Source organism: Balaenoptera physalus (assembly GCF_965194825.1).
Source record: "Balaenoptera physalus genome assembly, chromosome: 10".
Lineage (NCBI taxonomy): Eukaryota > Metazoa > Chordata > Mammalia > Artiodactyla > Balaenopteridae > Balaenoptera > Balaenoptera physalus.
Window position 1 is genome coordinate 51,032,557 of NC_138889.1, and position 23,632 is coordinate 51,056,188.

At 37.2% G+C, this 23,632-nt stretch overlaps 1 protein-coding gene and 1 long non-coding RNA gene across 10 annotated transcripts in view; one reads left to right on the forward strand and one right to left on the reverse strand.

The window, feature by feature from the left end:
- DLG2 (discs large MAGUK scaffold protein 2) overlaps positions 1-23,632 on the forward strand; it is a 2,066,111-nt gene that overhangs the window by 813,827 nt on the left and 1,228,652 nt on the right. Inside the window, exon 1 of one of the 9 annotated variants that reach the window (XM_082410137.1) lies at positions 21,526-21,804. The exons of the other annotated variants lie outside the window; for them this stretch is intronic. Within the exon in view, the coding sequence (XP_082266263.1) occupies positions 21,742-21,804 (63 nt within the window). The 5' untranslated portion in view covers positions 21,526-21,741. Of the gene's footprint in view, positions 1-21,525; positions 21,805-23,632 lie in introns of those variants that run through there. 9 annotated transcript variants of the gene reach the window in all.
- Positions 8,902-12,984, reverse strand: LOC309636788. Its single transcript, XR_014250230.1, has 2 exons — positions 9,282-12,984; positions 8,902-8,966 (listed from the first exon to the last, which is right to left on the reverse strand). It is a non-coding gene; the product is annotated as an uncharacterized lncRNA (long non-coding RNA).

Genomic DNA, 23,632 nt, shown 5'->3' on the forward strand with positions numbered 1-23,632 from the left:
CATGACAAATTCCTTCTTCTCAAGATCATGATCGAATAACATCTTACTAAAAGTCTTCTTTGTATTCCCCAGGCCAAATTTGTTGCCACTCCCTGGGTTTCCCATAGCCTGCAAACATTCACCATCAACCCTCTTCTCACGTTGTCATATAAATTGCTTATTTGTGTGACTATTTGTCTTCTCTGGTGTGTGAGTTCTTAGAGGGGGAGAATGTATTTTATTCATCTTTGTATCTTTCGTTTCTAGCCCAGTATCTAAAATATAATAGAACTTAATGAATATTGAATAGATGAATGGATTGATAGCTAAATAAGAATATAAATAAATAGAAACAATTTGTTGTAAAGTTATTTTTAGATTGTTCTAACTAAAGGTGGTGGACAGACAAATTGACCTCTTAAAGATTCCTCAGAGCTATCAATCAGTATAGAACTTCTTGATTTTAAGCATATTTAAGAGTTGTGACAGTGTTGGTGGATATGAATTTCATTTCTTCATAATTTTTGAGAATAAAATAAAATACTCAGTGCCAAAACTAATTTCTATTAAGAATGAATTCCAGGGCTGCTTGAAGCATTTGCAGATTAATAATAATACTCTGATAATCAGAAACATTGCAGCCTTATTTGCAATTATCATTTGACTGTTGACCCCTGATGATCATCCTAATCTCATTTGATAGTCACTTTGACTCTTTAAAACAATTATTATCACTGTGATTACCTTTTCCCCCCAAAGATCTCATTGATTTTCCTGGAGAATAGATTTTAAATATAGAAACATTTTATATAAGAGAAATTAATGTGTCTTTTTTATGCATTTCAGCTTACTTTACGTATATCTTATCAACAACAACAAACACTTCTTGTTGAGAAAAATTTTATTGAAAAGTCATTTGTACTATATTTATTTACTTATTTTTTATTGGGGTATAGTTGCTTTACAATGTTGTGTTAGTTTCTGCTGTACAACTAAGTGAATAAGGCATATGTATACATATATCCCCTCCCTCTTGGACCTCCCTCCCACTGGCCCCCCATCCCACCCATCTAGGTCACCACAGAGCACTGAGCTGTGCTCCCTGCGCTATACAGCAGGTTCCCACTAGCTATCCGTTTTACACATGGTAGTGTATATATGTCAATCCCAATCTCCCAATTCATCTCACACTCCCCTTCCCACTCCCAACCCTGTGTCCACACATTTGTTCTCTATGTCTGCGTCTCTGTTCCTGCCCTGCAAATAGGTTCATTTGTACCATTTTTCTATTTAGACTCCACATATATGCGTTAATATACGATATTTGTTTTTCTCTTTCTGACTTACTTCACTCTGTATGACAGACTCTAGGTATCACCTCACACCGGTCAGAATGGCCATCATCAGAAACTCTACAAACAATAAATACTGGAGGGGGTGTGGAGAAAAGGGAACCCTCTTGCAGTGTTGGTGGGAATGTAAATTGATACAGCCACTATGGAGAACAGTATGGAGGTTTCTTAAAAAATTAAAATTGAACTACCATATGACCCAGCAATCCCACTACAGGGCATATACCCTGAGAAAACCATAATTCAAAAAGACACATACACCCCAATGGTTATTGCAGCACTATTTACAATAGTCAGGACATGGAAGCAACCTAAATGCCCATCGATGGATGAATGGATAAAGAGGATGTGGTACATATTTACAATGGAATATTACTCAGCCATAAAAAGGAATGAAATTGGGTCATTTGTACTATATTTATTAACTCATTCATTTATTTGAATGATTGACTAAACTAATAATTCTTGGGCATCAACTTTGTGCCTAGCACTGAACTAAGCACATATCAGTGGAAAAGAGACTTATGTAAACAAGAAGTGTAAATAAATACAATAAACTGGGAGGCACCAATGTGTAGTACAAATAATGCAGGCTTTAGAATTTTGAAGTTGCCTCTGTACCCTAGCTTGACCCCTTTTCCCCTAAGTGATCCTGGACGAGTCTTGAATCTTTCTAATGGTCTGTTTCCACATTGGAAAAATGGCTTTATGAGAGTAGAGTACATTTCCTTTTTGTCTCATGTACTATTACTAATTGATATCTGAGTCGTAAGTGTCAGTAAAGGCTTCAAAGGGATGACACTCAAATTGATTCTTAAAGACTTAATAGGAATTTTCTGTACAATTATGAATAACGGTGACAGTGACCCTGGTAATAATAGTTACACAAATAATAACAATAATAATAACACTGAGTCATACTTATTGTATAATGGGTAGTATTTTAGAACATTTTATGTATTAAATCATTTGGATCTCTGAAGATTTTAAAATAAACACTTTTCTAACCCTCATTTTACAGATGAGAAAACTGAGGTATAGAGACTTTAAGACATTTGTCCAAGAACCCTTGACCAGTAGCTGGTTGATCCTGGATTCAAACACAAGTAGCACAGTTGCTGAGCCTTACTCATCAACTGTCAGCAGCTCCCCTCTCTCTTTTAGTGGTTGCCATAGAAAGCAATAGCAGTGATGATATTCCAATTTCTGGAAGTTGGGACTTTGAGTCCTCCCATGTGGGGTAAATACAAAGTATACCTAGGCATTATGGGGCCATGAGTCTGTCAAAATGTACTCTAGTGTCTAACTGAGGCTTGGGCTGAAGGGACACCTCATCATACCCTGTAAAATGCCCCAGGAGGCTGCACTAAATTATATATATATATATATATATATATATATATATACACACATACACATATATATATATAAATTGAAGTATAGTTGATTTACAATATTGTATTAGTTTCAGGTGTAAAGCAAAGTGATTCAGTTACATATATATATGTGCATGTATATATATACATGCACATATATTTATACTTTTTTGATTATTTTCATCATAGTTTATTACAAGATATTGAAAACAGTTCCCTGTGGTATATGGTAAATCCTTGTTGTTTATCTATTTTATATATGGTTATATGCATCTGTTAATCCCACACTCCCAGTTTGTCCTTCCCCCCCTTCCCCTTTGGTAACCGTAAGTTTGTTTTCTCTGTTTCTGTTTTGTAAATAAGTTCATTTGTACTATTTTTTAGATTCCACATATAAGTGATATCATATAATATGTATCTTTCTCTGACTTACTTCACTTAGTATGGTAATCTCTAGGTCCATCCATGTTGCTGCAAATGACATTATTTCATTCTTTTTTATGGCTGAATAATTTTCCATTATATATATAGATATAGATATAGATATATAAATATATATAGATATAGATATAGATATATACCACATCTTCTTTATCCATTCATCTCTTGATGGACACTTAGGTTGCTTCCATATCTTGGCTGTTGTAAATAGTGCTGCAATGAACGTTGGGTTGCATGCATCTTTTGGAATTTTGGTTTTCTCTGGATATATGCTCAGGAGTGGGATGCAGTATCATATAGTAACTCTATTTTTAGTTTTCTTAAGGAACCTCCATACTGTTTTCTGTAGTGGCTGCACCAATTCAAATTCCCACCAACATTGTAGGAGGGTTCCCTTTTCTCCACATCCTCTCCAGCATTTATTATTTGTAGACTTTTTGATGATGGCCAATCTGACTGGTGTGAGGTGACATCTCATTGTAGTTTTGATTTTCAGTTCTCTAATAATTAGTGATATTGAGCATCTTTTCATGTGCCTGTTGGCTATCTATATGTCTTCTTTGGAGAAATGTCTATTTAGGTCTTGTGCCCATTTTTTGATTGGGTTGTTTGTTTTTTTGTTATTGAGCTGTATGAGCTTTTTGTATGTTTTGGAAATTAAGCCCTTGATGGTTACATTGTTTGCAAATATTTTTCCCACTTTGTAGGTTTTTTCATTTTGTTTATGGTTTCCTTTGCTGTACAAAATTTTATAAATTTGTTTAGGTGTCATCTGTTTATTTTTGCTTTTTTTCTATTGCCTTGGGAGACTGACATATGAAAACATGGCTATGATTTACATCAGAGAATGTTTTGCCTATGTCCTTTTCTAGGAGTTTTATAGTGTCATGTCTTATATTTAAGTCTTTAAGCCATTTTGAGTTTATTTTTGTGTATGGTATGAGGGAATGTTCTAACTTCACTGATTTACATGTGGCTGTCCAGCTTTCCCAATACTACTTGCTAAAGAGAACGTCTTTTCTTCATTGTATATTCTTGCCTCCTTTGTCAAGATTAATCGACTGTAGTGTGTGGGTTTATTTCTGGGCTCTCTATTCTGTTCCATTGCTCTGTATGTCTGTTTTTGTGCCAATACCACACTGTTTTGATTACTGTAGCATTGTAGTATTGTCTGAAGTCTGGAAGGATTATGCCACCAGCTTTGTTCCTTTTCCTCAGGATTGCTTTGGCAATTCTGGGTCTTTTATGGTTCCGTATAGATTGTGGGATTACTTTTTCTAGTTTTGTGAAAATGTCATGGGCAATTTGATAGGGATTGCATTAAATCTATAGATTGCTTTGGATAGTGTGACCATCTTAACTATATTATTTCTTATCCAAGAGCATGGGGTATCTTTCTGCTTCCTTGAATCATCTTTGATTTGCTTTATCAATGTTCTACAGTTCTCAGCGTATAAATCTTTCAAATCCTTGGTTAGGTATAGTCCTAGGTATTTTATTTTTTGATGTGATTTTAAACAGGATTTTTTTTTTACTTTCTCTTTCTGATATTTCATTGTTAGTGTAAAGAAGGGCAACAGATTTCTTAATATTAATCTTGAAATCCTGCTACCTTGCTGAATTCATTTATCAGTTCTAATAGGTTTTGTGTGGAGTCTTTAGGGTGTTCTATATAGAGTATCATGTCATCTGCATATAATGACAATTTTACCTCTTCCCTTCCAATTTAGATACATTTTATTTCTTTTTCTTGTCTGATTACTGTGGCTAAAGCTTCCAATGTTTAACAGGGCCTCATCTTTGCTCTGTGGTTGTCACAGACCAATTGGGAGCAGTGTCTGCCCTCCAGTTGTTGGAGTAGAAGCCCCTAGATCCAATTCTACCCAGTAGCATGAGGTAGGTAGGACTGGAGCACTCCCGCTGGGAAAGGAGATGCTGCGTTTCTTCCTCAGGAACTATCCACCAGAACGTGCAATTCTGTGATGCTGCCTTCCACCTGGTGTGTGCGCTCACAAAGATCACTATTGCTGGCACTGCCCTCAGTGGCTGCCTCTGCTTGGGAGCTCTGGTAATTGGCTCAAAGGTCCCTTAGGCATGCATGTGAGCTCACAAAGCCACCAGCATGTAAACCCACTGGAGCCACCTCCCCTGAGCCTGCAGATAATTGGCTGTCATCCCTCATGCACATGTACGTGGTCCTGGTCCAAAAATCCACAAGAGTGAGAACCTGTATGAGCCGCTTCCCTGTGCCTACAGTGGGATTGCTGGTAGTGAGCTCAGATTTCAGCCCTGCCTCCAAGTGTGCGTGTTCACAAAGTTCACAGAACCAGTGGAAGCTGGAGCCACACCCTGCTGTGAGCATGCTGACAATGAGGCTGCTATGGCATATCCATGCCCCTCCTTTTGTGTGTTGACAATGGGGCTCTTATGGTGGACACACACTCCATCCTGTATGCGCCCCCAGTTGTGGCCCAGGCCACACACTCCAGTTCCTTTCAGCTGTCTCTGCACAGCCAAACCAAGTCCTCTCCCTGGATCTGTCCCCTGAAACCCAAGTTTCAGCACCCAGGTGCTGCTCACATAAGTAGACGCATGTCTTGGGCTGGGATGTGCAAGTGCATGGCCAGGACTGTCTGTGCTGGTCTCTCTCTACCCTGCAGGGCCACAGACCAGTTTCCACACTCTCCTCTCCAGCCTCTGAAGCTCCCTGTTTGTCCCAGTGGATCTCTCAGCTGGTGAGGGAGGTTCCCAGGGTGAACCTGGGTATGTGGTGACCTTTCTTGCAGCTTTGTTTGTATGAGATCTTCTGCAAGCTTTCGGTAGGTAAGCTTGAGTTTGATACTGTTTTGTGAGAAATGGGTAGATCCTGCACCTAGCTTTTCTTCTACTGGTCTACTATCAGATGTCAGAAATGGAGGCTGTTATCAACATTCAAACAAAAGTCTCAGATTCCTGAGCCAGGGAATTTTCATTCTTCAATCACATACTCATTGCTTCATCAATATTTTTCAATTTTCAACTATAAAACATTCAGCTTTAATCATCAGAAACTTTTCATTTTTAAAGATATATATTTTCCTAGTGATATGAAATATTTTTAAAACTTAGGTAAAATTCATGTAAGCATGTACAAAGTAACTGTTTGAGAGGTCTTAGCAAACTTATAGAGTAAATTTTTCTACTTCTGGAAAACTGAATCCAGTGTAGAATTCTATCTTCTAACAAAGTAGGGCATCACCAGCTTATGTAATACCCATACAGGAAGAAATTAAGCTAAGAGCTGCTTTGGTTAAAACCTACACTATTGGTGTTTAATTTGATAATTCACCTAGAAAATTAATGTAATTCTTTGATCTTGAATCTTAAATCATCTAAAATATTTTAATAAATGTTATTGAGGTATGCTTTACATATAATAAAGTGCACCAATTTAAAATTTACAATTTGATGAGTTTTGACAGATATAGACACCTGTGAAACCACTGCCATAATAAAGATACAGATAGTTTCTATCACCCCTGAAAGCTTCTTCATGCTGCATTTCAGCCCTTCCCTCCCTCTACCTCTAGGTCTAGCCAGCACAATATGTTAAGTTTTATTTTTCAGAATTTTATGTATGTAGAATTGTACAATATGAGCACTTTTGTGTCTGTCTTCTTTCAATTGGATTAATGGTTTTGAAGTTGTATGGATGTATCTTATTTTGTTTGTCCATTTACTTATTGATGTACATGTGGGTGTTTCCACTTTGGGGATATTATGAAAAAAGCTTCTACAAACATTTGTGTACAAATCTGTGTGAATATTGTTCTTTAGTACCTAGAAATAGAATGGCTGACTCTTATATTCATTTCTAACTTTTTAAGAAATACCAAACTACTTTCCAATATGGTTGGACTATTTTACATTCCTACCAGCAGTGTATGAGAGCTTCGGTTCCTCCACATCTTCATCAATGCTTGAAATTACCAAGCTTTTAAAATTTTAGTCATTTTAATGGATGTACAGTGGTATCTCACTGTGGTTTTAATTTTCATTTCCCTGATGACTAATAATATTGAACTTTTCTTCTTGAGTTTTTATTCCATTCATATCTTTTAATATCACAAGAAAAATATAATTTTTACAGTCTCTTACAACAAATATATCTCTATGGGAAAAACAAGCAAACAGATCAGAATTCCTAATAGGCTGAAATCAAGAAGGTGACTAACTGTAAGCCCTGTAGATATTGCAGTTATCGTGTTCTTACATTTTATTTTTTCTGGCTGCAATGTTTATTCTTTCACACCACTTTGCTGCCTCCCTTGCACCAAGTAAGGCCCAACCTAGATGGTTTCTACACTATTGAAAAAGGGGACATCATATAAGGGTCAAGCATAGTCAACAGAGTGGCTACTAAGAAAAATAGGGGGTCTGAGGGTAAAAAATAGAAAAAAAGAAAATTATTAAATATTGGAGTTCTTCAAAGCCTGATCCTCAGAAATTTTCTCTTCTTATGCTCTTCTCTAAGATGTTAGATGATATCATCCATAACCAAAGTTTTAGTAAAACCCATTATAAGCAATGTATAAATTTTTATTTCTATCCTAGAAATTTACTCTGAGGTCTAGATACATGTATCCAACTTAGAGTTACAAAAGATACCTTAAATTCAAATGTACAAGCAAACAAACAAAAAATAACAGTGATGTCTTTCCACCCCATACACACACACACACTCTGTTTTGCTCCTGTTTAAGTATAGCATATATCAGTGAATGGCATTACAAATTATCCAGTTATATAAACCAGAAACCCAGAAGTCATTCTTCATTTCCCTCCATATTTGATTCTGCACCAGTGCCTCTCACTTTTACTTCTAAAATGTTCCTTGAATCTAACCACTTTCCTTTGTTTCTACTGGTGATACTCTAGTCTAAATCTTCACTATCTGTTGTCTGCACTACTGGAAGTGCCTCCTAAATGTTTGACCCACTGTCATTAGTGCCCCTTTCCAATCTTCCATGTTGCAGCCAGAATGATTTTCTTGAAATATGAATATAATATCACATCCCTATTCCTTCTGAAATCTCTCTCTCTCTCTCTCTCTCTGTGTGTGTGTATATATATATATATATATATATATATATATATATATATATATACACATATATGTATATATATGTATATATGTATATATATATATATATATATACACACACACACACACATACATATGTAGGAAGGTATATAGAAGATATATGCACATACATACGCTTCTGGCCCAGATGGCTTCATTCTGATTAATTCTACCAAACACTGAAAGAAGAAATAATACCAGTTCTATGGTATTATTTTTACAGTCTCTTACAACAAATATATCTCTATGGGAAAAACAAGCAAACAGATCAGAATCTATGGAACAGTTCTAAAAACTGTTCCAAAATATGGGAGGAGGCAATATCTTCTACCTCATTCTATGAAGCTAGTATTACCCTGATATCAAAAACAGACAAATATAAGAAAAAGATACTATAGACTAATATCCCTCATAAACATAGATGCAAAATTCTAAACAAAAAATCAGCAAATGGAGTCCAGTACTATATTAGAATTAAAATACATCATGACCAAGTGAGATTTATCCCAAGAACATTGAGTTGTTTAATATTCAAAAATCTCATATTAATAAACTAAGAAAAATAATCCCCTCCATAGATGTAGGAAAAAAATCTCTGAGAGAATCCAGTATCTCTTTCTGATTTAAAAAAAAAAAATTCTCAACAAAATAAAAGGGCCCTTCCTCAACTGAATAAAAAATCTATGAAGGGCTTCCCTGGTGGCGCAGTGGTTGAGAATCTGCCTGCCAGTGCAGGGGACACGGGTTCGAGCCCTGGTCTGGGAAGATCCCACATGCCACGGAGCAACTAGGCCCGTGAGCCACAACTACTGAGCCTGCGCGTCTGGAGCCTGTGCTCCGCAACAAGAGAGGCCTTGATAATGAGAGGCCTTGATAATGAGAGGCCCGAGCACCGCGATGAAGAGTGGCCCCCACTTGCCGCAACTAGAGAAAGCCCTCACACAGAAACGAAGACCCAACACAGCCATAAATAAATAAAATAAATTTAAAAAAAATCTATGAAAAATCTACAGCTAATAACGTACTTAATAGTGAAAGACTGAATACTCTCCCTTTAAGATCAGGAACAAGACAGGAGGAATATCTACTCTTACTACTTTTATGCACTAGTGTACTGGATGTTCTACTAGCATCTTCAGTCAAGAAAAAGAAACGAAAGAAGAAGTGTGACTTTTTATTTGCAGGTGACATGTTATTATCTTATGGAATAGACAATAACAAAAAAGCTACCAGACAAATTGGTGAGTTTAGCAAGTTTGCAGCATAAAAGTCAATATACAAAACTCAATTGTATTTCTACATACTAAGAATGAACAGTTGAAAATTGAAATCAATAAAGCAATTCCATTTACAATAACATAGAATATGAAATATACACAGATAAATCTGATGAAAGATGTGAAAGAGCTATACTTTCAAAATTATAGAATATTCCTGAGGAAAATTGAAGATGATCTAAATAAATGAAGAGACACCTTGCTCCTGAGTTGGAAGACTCAACGTTGTTAAGTTGTTCATTGTCTCCAAACTGATCTAGAGATCCAACAAAATCGTACCAAAATTTGAGTAGAAGTGTTTGTAGATATCAGCAAGCTAATTCTAAAATTCATATGGAAATTCAAAGTATCTATGAGAGTCAAAAGAGCTCTGAAAGAAAGCTGGTATAAAGATGGTATTTGTGTAAAGGTAGACAATTAGATCAATAGAAAGGAACTGAGAGTCCAGAAATAAAACAGATGTATAAGGACAACTGAGTTTTGACAAAGGCACACAGTTCACTGGAGAAAGAAAGGATAGGCATTTCAGCAAATGGTGCTAAAACAATTGGATATTCATATATAAAAATATAAACTTGGATTCATACCTCACACTGTATATAAAAGTTAACCCCAAATTTATTGTAGACCTAAATGTAAAACCTAGAGCTACAAAAATTCTACAAATTAGAGAACATCTTTGTACCCTTCAGGTAGGCACAGATTTCTTAGATAGGACATAAAAAATATGAACGATAAAAAAAAATTAATTGGACAAAGACACCGTTAAAAGAATGAAAAAATAAAAACTGTAGACTGGGAAAATATGTGCAATCATATATCTAATTAAGAGCTTAAATCTGGAATATATAAAGAGCTCTTAAAACCAACAATAAGAAACAATTCACTTTCAAAGATGACCAAAGATTTGAATAGAAACTACCAAAGAAGACATACAAGCAGCAAGTACAGACATGAAAAGATGTTCAACACTATTAGTCATTATGGATGTGCAAATTAAAATTACAGCAAGATACTACTATACATCTATGAGAATGGCTAAAATTAAATTGACTGATCACACCAAATGTTGACTTAGATCTGAAGGGACTGGAATTCTCGTACACTGCTGGTGGGAATGTGAAATGGTACAACCACTTTGGAAAACAGTTTGACAATTAAAAAAAATGTAAACATACATCTGCCATGTCATAACCTTATCCCAATCCAATAGAAAAGGAAATATATATCTGTTTAAAGACTTATACACAAATATTCATGACAGTTATATATCCAAAAACTGGAAACAATACAAATATCCATCAACAGGTGAATGGATAAACAAAATGTAGTGTATCTTTACAATGTGATATTACTCAGAAATAAAAAACAGAAATGAACTGTTGACACATGCAACAACCTAGATGACTCTCAGAATAGATATGTTGAGTGAAAAAAAATCAGACAAAAAAAGCACATACTATATGATTTCATTTATATAAATTTCTAGAAAGTGTAAACTAATCTATAATGACAGAAAGCAGATCTGTGGTTGCTTTGAGTTGGGGAAGTAGGAAAGAGTTTTAGGGGCAGGGTTTATAAATGGGCATGAGGAAGCTTTTGAGGGTGATAGATATGTTTTCTATCTTGATTGTGCTGAGTGTTTCACGGATGTATACATATATTGAATCTTATCAAATTGTACACTTTAAATATTTGTAGTTATACTTCAATAAAGCTGCTTTAAAATATCTCTTCTGTAGTTTCCTAAGACTTTTAGAGCAAAACACAAATCTTAATTGTAGCCTGCATAATCTGACCTCTACTTTCTTCAGCCTCTTCTCACTTGATGTTTCCCCTTGTTTTCTGTGTTCTACCTATTGTGAGCTAATCTTGGTTCTTTCCTGCCCTCCTTGTTCTGGCACCAAGTGTTTTTTGTATGTTCTTTCTATTTGAGATTCTTTTCCTTCCTCAATTTGTATGGTAAATTCCCACTCATCCTTCTGATCTCAACTCAGTAATCACTTTCCCAATTATGTCTTCTTTGACCTCCCTTATTAAATGAGATTCCCCCTATATGCTCTCATAGAGCCATGTAGATATGCTCAAAGCACTTATCCCAATCTGCCTTCCTCACTGGTCTGTAATCTCCACGAGGTCAAGATTGTATTGATCTGTACTTGTATTCCAAACTTAGATTCCTGCCTAAAATATAATAGACATGTGAAAATATTCGTTGAATGAACTAATGAATAATCAAATAGTAATTGGGAACCAAAAAGGGGAAATAAAGTGAATGTGCTTAATATCATGAACCCAGCAAAGGCTTTTCTATGGTCATATGCTATCAACTTTAGCAAACACAATTCAGATCTTCCAACACATTATACTTGAGAATGATTGTCCTTGTAATGAAGGAAGAGAGCACCAGCATTTTTACAATAGGAGTAATTCACACATTGTACCAAAAAATAGTTTTCCTACAGTGATCTTATTTTAAGCAAATGGGAAATGGAAATCTAGTTAGGCTATATTTATAATTCAGTGCCATCAGGGACTTTAACTAGCATGCTTGCACCTTATTAAGAGAAAAGGAGATAACTGTGTCATAATCTTAATTCTTTGGTTTGTAGCTGGAGATTGTAAGAGAGACCTAATGTCTTCACAGTTTCAAGTGAGCAACTGTTTCATTGAGTAATCATTTCACTTAGTTTGGATATGACTAGCTGAGGGTCCCTGCTTGCAACATAAAAGAGTGGTGTTCTTCAGGGTAAGTCACCTCATTTAGTTCTTGCAGCTAGAAGAGCCATCTATTGTTCAGATGAAAGAAAGCTGATAAGGAAAATCTATTTGTAGTAAAGAAGCACAGTGGCAATATAAAGCCATTTAAAGTGAGCCATGTTTTTGACACAGTCTTCCCCTGAATTGCTGCTCTCAAAGTTGAACTCGTATTTAGCATTTATTTTTGGACAATGAACAATCTGCCTTTGTTTCACAGATGGGCAAACACAGTATAAAAATAGAATTAGTGATTTCACAGGAATTTTGTTGTGTTTGGTTGACATATATTTGAAATAATTTTCTCAGCTAGTTTTGGTGTATAATGAATGAATAAATAAAGGAATGAATGAGTGAACAAGTGAATACTATTAAGCATTCATTAATAATAGATGCCAGGTCAGAAAAGAAACAGTCAACAATACAAAAAGCCAATCTACAGAATGGGAGGCATATTTACAAGTCATATACCTAGTAAGTGGTTAATATCCAAAATGTATAAAGAACTCATACAACTCAGTACCAAAAACAAACAAACAATCCAATTAAAAATGGGCAGAAAAACTGAATAGATATTTTTCCAAGGAAGACATACTGATGGCCAACAGGTACATGAAAATATGCTCATCATCACTAATCATCAGGGGACTGCAAGTCAAAACCACAATGACATATCACCTCACACATATCACCTCACACATGTTGGAATCACTATCATCAAAAAAACAAGAGATATCAAGTCTTAGTAAGGATGTGGAGGAAAGGGAATACTTGTGTACTGTTGGTGGAAATGTAAATTGGTGCAGGATAGCTACTGTGGAAACAGTATGGAGGTTCCACAAAAAATTAAAAATTAAACTATCAGCAATCCCACTTCTGGGTATATATCCAAAGGAAATGAAAAGTGATATTGAAGAGACATCTGCAGTCCCATGTTCATTGCAGCATTATTCACAATAGCCAACACATAGAAGCAAGCTAAGTGTCCATCAACAGATGAATAATGCAAAGAAGATGTGTGTGTGTGTGTGTGTGTGTGTGTGTGTGTGTGTATATATATATATATATATATATATATATGGAGAGAGAGAGAGAATGGAATATTATTCAGCCATAAAAAGAAGGAAATCCTGCCATTTGCAAAAACATGGATGGACCTTGAGGGTATTATGCTAAGTGAAATAAGTCAGAGACAGATAAATACCGTATGATATCACTTATATATGAAATCGAAAAAAGCCAAACTCATAGAGACAGAGAGTAGAATAGTGGTTACCAGGGGCTGAGGAGTAGGGGAATTGGGGAGATGTTGGTCAAAGGGTATACACTTTCAGTTATAAGATAAGTATGTTTTGGGGATCTAATGTACAGTATGGTGATTACAGTTAGTGATACTGAACTATATGCTTGAGAGTTGTTAAAAGAGTAGATCTTAAATGTTCTTACCACAAAAAATAAATAGTGATTATATGAGGTGATGAAGGTGTTCCCCAACACTACAGAGGTCATCATTTGGCAATATATGAGTATATAAACACATTGTGTACCTTAAACATACACAACTTAATATCTCAATTATATCTTAATAAAAACAGTAGGACTTTCAGAACTGAAAGTATAATGACTAAAATTTAAAACAAAACAAATGTTTTAAAGAACCAAAGGCAAAATTAAGAAATGGAAAGATACGTGAAGAAATTACCCATAGTGCAGCATAAGCAGCTAAAGAGATAAAAAGTATTTAAAAAAAGGGAAAGTAAAAATATATGTGATTGTAATTTAAGGGGAAAAAAGGATAGAAAGCATGAGGGAGAGAAAAATGCAAAGTGGTATGCCTTCACATTTTTTTAATAATTGATTAAAGACATGAATCCCTAGATGCAGCAATCAAAAGAAGACCTAAACAGGATAAAAAAAAGTGAACTCCATATCTTATTACATTGGGGTGAATCTCCAGAACACCAAAACAACTAATAAAATTGATCAGTGGGAAATAATTAAGCACTTACAGAGAAAAAACAACTGGATTGACTCTACAAAGTCCTGGGAGAAAATAGCTGGCAGCCTAGAATTTATACTGAGCTAAACTATCATGTAAAAGTCAATAAAATAACCAAATAAAATAAAAATAGCATCTTCAGACAAATCAAAATAAAAATCTACCAGCAGAGTTTGGCCGAAGTATCTCCTATAATATATTATTTATGGAACATAATGAGTCCCATAAAATTTTTAATGGAAATATAAATTAATACAAACATAAATCGACTATTATACATTAAAATTTTTTAAATGTTCATGCTCTTTACACCAAGAATTCCTTATCTATAAGTTTTAGCCTAATAATTTTGTTATGGATATGTGCAAATATTTGTCCACCAGAACATTTCAATTTTTCTCATTATATTGAATTCAGAAATATTTCTGACCCCTGACAAAAAAGGGCTTGTGAAATACACCATGAAATATTGAAATGCTGTGCCATCATTAATGGTATTTTTATAGGAAGATTTCTGCCTAAAAGCATGGATTGGTATCAAAGGTATATATTATTTTCAAAATTAGCCTACACTGTTATACACAGTTTGAATACAATTTTGTTGAAGCATTACTGGAACCATACCTCCAAAGTATTAAGGTTAGTTATCCCTGGCAATGGAATTGTGAGTACTTTCAAATTGCTTTTTTTGTGCCTGACAATATTTTTAAATCATTTCTATACTAAACTTTTAATTTTGTATTTAGAAAAAATATTATTAAAAATAAATGCTATCTTTGAGAATGAAAAAATATATGTATGCCAGGCACTTTGATAGGTTCTTTCACACATGGTATTTTAATTAATCCTCAAAGGAACCCTGTAATATAGGTGTTATTATTTAACAACCCCTCCCCTTTTTTAATGGATCAAAAAATTAACTGTCAAAGAGACTAACTGATTAACTCAGAATTACATAGTAAGTATCAAAGCTAAGATTGGAACCCAAGTCCCAAACCTTGCTCTTTCAACACTGAAATCAAATTTGGTAAACAGCAAGATCTAAGAAGAGTTGTTTTTCATTTGATTTTTCCTACTGAGGAAATTCTTACAGGTGGTGCAGAGAGTGATATTTTAGAGTTGCTTTTTCAAAATGGCACTAAGAGTGAAAGTGAATATCATGAGAAGTCTTAGAGGCAAAATTGTGCTTTATCTTATTGAGGCTAAGGACAATTATTATTTCAAAATACTTGCTACTAAAACAAAATGACAGAATTGATTCTGAATCAGTGGGATGGCATTTCCTCAATAAAGGTTGTATCCTTTCAATGAGGAAGTTGGGGGGCAAGAGCTGAATTAGGAGACAAAAAAAGACCTACACTAGTTCACCTAGGGCCTGCGTGGGAGCTATGGAAAGCCTGGCTTAACCCATATATTTATTTATTCTTTATTCATTCATTTATTGACTCAATCGTTCCAAACTACAAATAGATAAGAAAATTTTTCCAAGTAAAGGTCAAGCAAACATGGTAAGTATGATTCAAATAAAGGTCAACCAGTCACTAAGCATGACTGGCCCAAAGGGGTCTACACTTAGTGGCAGGTGAGTAGAACACTCAGAAATTACAGAGAAAACAAAGAGGTGACAATCATGGGGAAGGCATCATGGATTCAGAGTCAGTTTTTATGGGTCCTGACTCTAATACAAACCCTCACTACAACTGTGTGTTCCTCAGTAAGAGGGATGTAGGAGACCTGAGAAAGGGCCTGAGGAGTCTTTGGGAGAGTAAAATTTGTAAAGAAAGGTTAAAGAGTTCTGAATAAAGAGATTATACATACTGGGTGGGTTTAAACTTTTATTGGAAAAAAAAAAACTCAGGAAGTTAATATAAAGCTTCTCTAATTTACTGAGTGTTTAGTGCAAACCAGATAAGAGGGACAGACATTTTGAAATACATTATCTCATTTAAGCCTTATAGCAATACCATTTTACAGAACAGGAAATGATAGTTCAGAGAAGTTAACTAGATTGGTCAAGCATTCATATGGACTTCAAGTACATTTATTAGTACTTAATTATATATAATTTCTTACTGTTAGAAAGATCTGCTGTTAGTTTTTATTTCATGAGAATCTCTTCAATTAGTTTATAAACGCATTGATGGCAAAAAGACATATTTATATGCCTCTTTGCCTTATGTATTTCAGGAAGCTCAACAATAAAAAAACATAATTTGTATTATGAACTTATTGATGAATTAATTACATGAAGACATCAGTACTAAAGATTAAGTGAAAATAAGTGGACTGTAATTTGCAGTGAAAGGGAGTAGAGGGAAAGGAATTAAAGGTTGAAATCACACAACTATTAGTGGCAAAACCAAGTATATCTGATTCGCTCCAAGTTCTTATGTTTTCTAAATCTACCATGCTTTCTTTATAGGAGTCACTCCCTTAAAGAGTTACTAAATAACAAACCCTAATATGGAAAATAGGTGAAAAATAGAGACACGTTAGCTGTAAGTAACAGGCAGAGTGGCCTACTTGTTAAGAACTTGGCTCATCAAGTCAGATTTCTTGGGTTCAAATTTCAATTCTATCACCCAGCTAAGCTGTTATCTAGTAAATTATTGTTCCCAAATTTTCTCTCCTTCCTCCCTGGGAGAGGATTATCCTTCCCCACTGGACAGGCCCTGGGTTTGGCCACATGACATGCTAATAAGATGTGAACAGGGAGACGTTTTTAATGTCTGAAAAGAAATGTTAAGAGCCATTGCATATTCAGCCATTGTTCATTTTTTCTTCTGCCATGAGAACATCAGGGACATGATATTGGCTGCTCTTCTGTTCATAGAACAACATGGTAGAGTCTGGGTCACGCTATGAAGGATGTCTCACATGAGGAAGAAATAAATGTTTATAATTGAAAGCCATCAAGACTTTTTTGTTAATTGATTCATTTAGTTAACTAGTATACCAGTTTTGTTAGCTTGGGCAAATTACTTAATCCCTCTGTGATTCAGTTTCTTTCTTTTTGTAATTTTGAGGGGTTGTGAGGATTAAATATGTTAATGAAGATAAAGTACTTAAACCAGTGCTGCGGTGGTAGATGTTTCTCTGAAGACAAAAAGTCTTGATATGTAGTGTTTTCCAATTTATGTGGTGTAAATACTTCCTCCATGGCTGATTTCAAGCTACCAGCTGATATCACTGAATGGAGAATTGGAAATAGATACACACAATTGGTTCTCAAGAGTCAAATCTGGCTCCAGCACACTGCTGAATGTAAAACACCGCACGTAGCAAACACTATAGTAGAGCATATCAAACAGTAAGCACTATAGAAGAGTTTATTTTCTGAAGACAGGTGACTGAATGAAACGGCTTCTCAAATTTCCTTTACATCCTTAAGGTCCTATATTTGTAAGACCACTCAGAGAACTTCAACCCTGGAAGTAAACTTGGAGATACTCTAGTGTACTCATTTCAGACAAGAGAATTGGGGCTCAGAGAGGCTGAGTAGCTTGCTCAAAGTCAGTCAGCAGGAAGAAACATCATGGCTCCTGATGTCCAATATACTCTTTTCCCTTCCAACATGAACCACCTCTTAAAAATTGCTATGAAAGGGATCAACAAAGAAAAAGTTAAGTAAATAGCTAATGCCTCTTGCCTTGTCCCAATTTCTGATTAGAAATAATAATGATAATAAAAATAAAAGATTAAAATTAAATACTGGTCACATTTATTGATAAACCTGACTTTCGTGATTGTGAGTCTATTTTAAGGAAAGTCGTAATAAGGAAAAATATTTACTACTGTGTAGTTGTTATGTATTATTTTGTAAAAGTGATGATTATTAGGAAGAACTGTATATATTACCAGTCATTGAAATGTCTAATTAAGGGTGGTTATCTTGACTATTAAAACAAATGCATCATCTCCTGGCATTCCTTAGTAATATCTCCTCCTAAAAATATTGCAGTACACCCCCATGCAGTATACTCCCAAATTAGCTTTTCAGACCAACAATGCAGCGTGTTCATATCTTAAGGTAATAGTGATTCATTTTGTTAACCATAGTGGTTACTGGCTGTAACTATGGAATGCATTGTCATGGAAACAACATTTTCCCTCCTCCCCCCTTTCAATTCACCCCAGAGCTATTATCCAGAGACAAGAATTAAGGAAAGCATTTTGTCAGATATATATGAACAGATAACAAATATACATACACACATACACACACACACACACGTGTGTGTGTGTGTGTGTGTGTGTGTGGAGAGAGAGAGGTATAGAGAGGTTTAATCAATGAAGTTTCATTGATTAAAGTTAAACAATAAAAGATCAAGGAAATAAAATATATATTTTCTTTGTATTTTGTCATTTCGTTCTGTCAATCTAAACCAGCACAAACTGTAAAATGGGAAATAACTTGAACATAGCAGCCTTTAATGCTGCCCTAGAATAGGAGGTCAGCCTTAACTTGGGTAATTCATTAGGGAAAGACCGTGTTAGATATTATTGGAACATCACAATATAGAGCATACAGTACTTTTGGGGTGTTTGAAATCCAAATTATAGGCTAATGAATAAGGGAAATATTGTACAACTTTTTTAGAATCCATTCTCCTTTGGAAAAACAGCCATAATTATAGACGCTCTGTAGGTGGAAGTGCTCACACAATCACACATTTTATGCTAACATAAAGGGAAAGAATGCTAAGGGATACACTTAACCTGTGAGTGTGACTTTAAGATTCCACAGAAGGCACCAGACCAGAGTTCTGCCCCTAAAATGTGACCTGGTATGTTTAAGCACACATATATATATATATGACCTTCTGAGCCCCAGCAGCCTCTAGATATGCACCAGATTGAATCAATCCCAATTCCTAATAGAGAAATCAACTAGGTAAGGACACCTAAATTTGTGTGAGAATCACAAAGCCGGAGACATAGTTGCCCTCTTCAGTTAGAACCAGATTTGCCTCAACTTTGACTGCCTTCCCATGCTGACCTTTGCTCATACTTTGTTCCATATTAATTTCCCTTCAAGAGGTCTTACTTTGGTAGGCAGGACCCATATTCCTCTCATCACGGGGCTGATTAAAAATGTAGATTTCTTGATATCCTCTTGGCCTATGGAATGAGAATGTAGGGTTAGGCCAGAGAATCCATCTTTCCTTCCTTCCTTCCTTCTTTCCTTTCTTTTTCTTTCTTTCTTTCTTTTCTTCCTTTCTTTCTCTCTTTCTTTCTTTTCTTCTTTTTTAACAAGCACACCCACAGAATTCCGATGCAATCAGGTTTAGTTTCCATTAACTTGGGACAGGAAGCTAGGGTATTTTGGATAGGGGCAAGTGAAGGAAAGTTTATAGGGTACTGCATTTGACTCGACAGTTTGCAAGTTCTTTTGTTCTTTTGTTCTTACTGGAACTTTATAAGATGAAGCCCATAGTGATATTTGGGCTTCTATTAATTTAGAGTATAAGTGGTCTGGTATTCTGGTAGAACTGCATCAGGAGGGCATGGCTCCAGCAGAGTTTGCTATGATATTTAGGACTGTGTTGTTGCTCTGTTTCAAGTGAGTTCTGAGTTCCGTGCCCACTTAGAAAGAGACTTTTGAAACTACTACATTTATGTGAATGGGACAGGCCTGACTGTTCTCAAATAAATCTGGAGACTTTAGAACATCCTTCTGGAGAGGTGTGTGATGTCTCCTATGATGTTGCTTTATAAACTATCTTCCACCACTTTTCTTTGAATCTCACCTTCATGGCTTATTGATTGTGTGACTTGGGCAAGTGGTATAGCCCTCAGGGCATCAGTTTCTTCCTCTAGAAAAATGTGTCCAATAACATCTACCTCTCAGGCTAAGACTTGAGCTAAGCTATATAAGTACAGAGCAGCTGCCGTGGACTACCAGGGCTTACCACAGGAAAGTGTTGTTTACCATCTCTAGTCTTCATGCCAACTCTGTACCGTAGGGGTTAATAACCCCACTTTATAGATAAGCAAACAGAGGCTCAAACACTGTAAGTGACTTACACAAAGCCATACTCAGCACCAGAGCCAGAGTCTGATTCCAAATCCTGATGGCTTGCTCTCTTTCCACCAGCCAATTGTGAGGCACAGTGCCAGGCACTTAGGTGGCACCCAAAGAGTGCTAGTTTTACCCACTTCCTACTCTGCAACCTTCCTATCACTTTTTTTTTTTTGTCTCCAACAAGCAGTTTTGCAGCTGGGCCAGCCACATGCTGATTTTCATTTTTAAAAATTTTTTTGGTCTTTTGCAATTTTGACAGCTTCACTTTCAAAAGAAAAAAAAAAGAAAAGAAAAAAACCGATAAAGCAACCACCAGTCTTGTCATTCATGCTTCCTGAACAACAGTAATACTTCTGGGGCTTCTTGGAGCCTCTAAGACACCCAAGGTGGGGAAGGGGGCGGGCTCCTCCTTTTTGAGTTTGGAAAATGTTGTATCAGATAAAGCCGTGGTTCTGAGGCCAAATCTACCACCCAGGGAGTGAGTAGGCTAGCTGACACAGAAGTCAAGGATGCAGGGCCCTAGCGAAACCGTTTCCAGCCCACTTCTACCCCAGGTGCCTTTGCCGGCCATCCACTCAGGCAAGCTGAAGTCGGAGGGAGGCGAGGACGCTCTCTGCAGGTTCCGTGCGGGCCTCCCCCCGCACCTAGAGAGCTCGGCCTTGGAGGTCGCCCACCCTAGGGCAGCAGAGGCAATGAGAGCCGAGTGAGATCTCCGGGTCACATCAGCGCCGGGAGCGCTCCGGCTCGGACCCCAGGGGCTCCGGAGTGGCGAGGAGCGCACAGGCGGGCTGGGCTAGGCTGGCGAGCTCGCGCTCCCTCCCTCTCCCGGCCCCTCCCTCCCACCCCACTTGCCCGGCCGGCGCTCCCCACGGTGACTCTGGATTGCAGCAAGCCATTGGCTTTTTACCAAACCGGGAGCTGCAGTATTTTTTTTTTTTTTTTTCCTTCAGGGAGAATAATTTCAGCCCCCTTCAGCTCGCATGACAATCTTGTGTGACTGGGGCGAGTAGGCGGGCACATCCTTTTACATACTGCCCCACCTCCTTTGAACCCTCCTCTAAGCGCCTGGCTTCCTTTTATTTTTTTAATTTTTAAAAAAAATTTACCTCCCCCAAATTCACCATAGTGGGGGGGAACCCTTCTTGGTTCTGTCCCTCCCCGCCCCCCCCCACGCCTTGTTCCCCAGGGAAGGGAGACCCCGAGACGCTTGGTACTTGCCCGCGGCGTTGCTTCTACCCCGGCGCTGAGATGGCCGCACTGGGCGCAGGGGGCAGCGATCGAAGTGGCCGCCGGGTCTAGGCTCTCGCTCCATGTGCCGGGTGAGCACCGAGTTCGGGTCCCCCAGCGCGCTGCCACTGCCGCAGCCCGGAAGGAGTGTGCCCCGTTGTTAAGGACCCTGACTGTCTTACACCAATGATTTGCCACTGCAAAGTTGCTTGCACCAATAACACTTTGTCGTTGATGTTTGGATGCAAGGTAGGACGAGGTTCATGTCTTTTTAATGCATGCTGCCTCCCTTGGGGGAGCAAACCGTTCCTTTTGTTGTTTGTTTATGTGTCTGCCTGTTGGGAGAGTGACAGAAGCTACGACTTACTCTGCTCTCTCTGGGAGCCGGCTGGGTTTGGGGGCCGGGAGAGCTCACTGATGTTGGGTTAAAAACTCAGTCGTGACGGGACCCTGGTCTGTAACGTACAGAGGCTCCAAGAGCAGATAACGCCCGCCTCGGAAAGGGGGCGCCTTAGGTGGCTCTCTGCTTGGGATCTCTTTATATACTTAGCTAGTGACTGGGTTTCTGGCGGCTCCTCCACCAGCTCCTGAACTCGTCACAGGTTGCCACCGCCTGGAGCCCCACCGTCAGGGTTAGCTGGAGTGGTAGATGTACTTGAGATGAAATTGAGCATATCAGTTTGCAGTTTGACACTTTTCAAGCTGAGGAGCCTATTTTTATTTTAGACAGAAAATCTGGAGCCAGGCTTATGTTGCCCCCAATTGTGTATTTTTCTCTGAGCTTATACAATCCACTTGAAATCCACACTCAGAAATTTTATCCAGAGGTGGCGCGATTACTCAGTGAGTTTCTAGTGAATAACTGTCCCACCCCAGATTTCTGTAAAGGGGATTGGTGTTCCCAAGGAAATGAGGTTTGAAGGTTTTTGAAGCAGGTTAGCATTCATTGCTCAGTGTCTGAAACTTTTTTTGGTGGACGCGATGATGCACCCCCTGAGACAGATTCATCGAACTCGTAATTTGAGCAGTCTTAGCCAATGAACGGTCTGGGTCCGTGTCCCCTTACTCCTAGATACACACCTTCACTTCTTTACATTATGAAAAACTTGGGGAGGGGGGGGATTGTCTCACCTGTTTGTATAAAACACTTTTGTGGCCGCTATGGTGGTTCTCTAAGGCGAGAGAGAGAGAACAGCATATGAAATAACTGAAAATTCACTTCTGTAAGTGAATAAAGATCACATGATCTCTGTCGTCCTGAAGGATAACACCAGTGACTGCACTGGACGCTGGCAAGTACCTTAGGCAGTAGAGTTAATGAAACATATACATTCAACTTCATGGATAATGCTCAGAAGAGGTGTAGATTTAATGGAAAAATTGGGAGTCAAAATCATGAGTCTTATACTGGCTATGCCTAGAGAATCTCTCTTCTCTGAGCCCGGGTTTTCTTCTATAAAATGAAAGGTATGGATGAGGTAATCCTCCACAGCTCTAACATTCTTCAGTGATGTTTTTCATAAAATCATTTAATGGTAAAGTTACTGCCAGAGATTTATGTTTTTTACTCAATATGATAGGCTGCACCTTAGAGTTAGTTACAAAAGTATTGATCACACTTAAACAGTGGCCTGATGCTCCTTGTGAAACCCCTGAAAAGGTCTGAGAGTTGTTGAAGGTTTGTGTGTTCATCAGTGTCAGGAAGATGTATGTAACTGAACAGCACCGATAGCTAACTTGTTAGCTCCTCTCCTCACACAACCTGCCACCCTTCCCCCACGCGTCTATCCGCTTACTCTTCTAGTTGTGTTTCCAGCAGCATCTTAGCCATGGCTACTGTTTAAAATCTATTCCAATAAACATATGAGAATTGCTTTGCTGTGCAAAATGATTATTTACAAAGGTGAATTATTTGCCAGGGGAAATTAAACACCAGCTAATAATCAAATAAGATAAGCTACTGGTTTGGAGAATGTTGTTGAATATGCATTCAACCTGGGACATTCAAAAGAAGTTTCTTATATGCTGTTAAATTTTCCCTGATTTTCAGATCATATTGCAGGGAATTGGTATATTT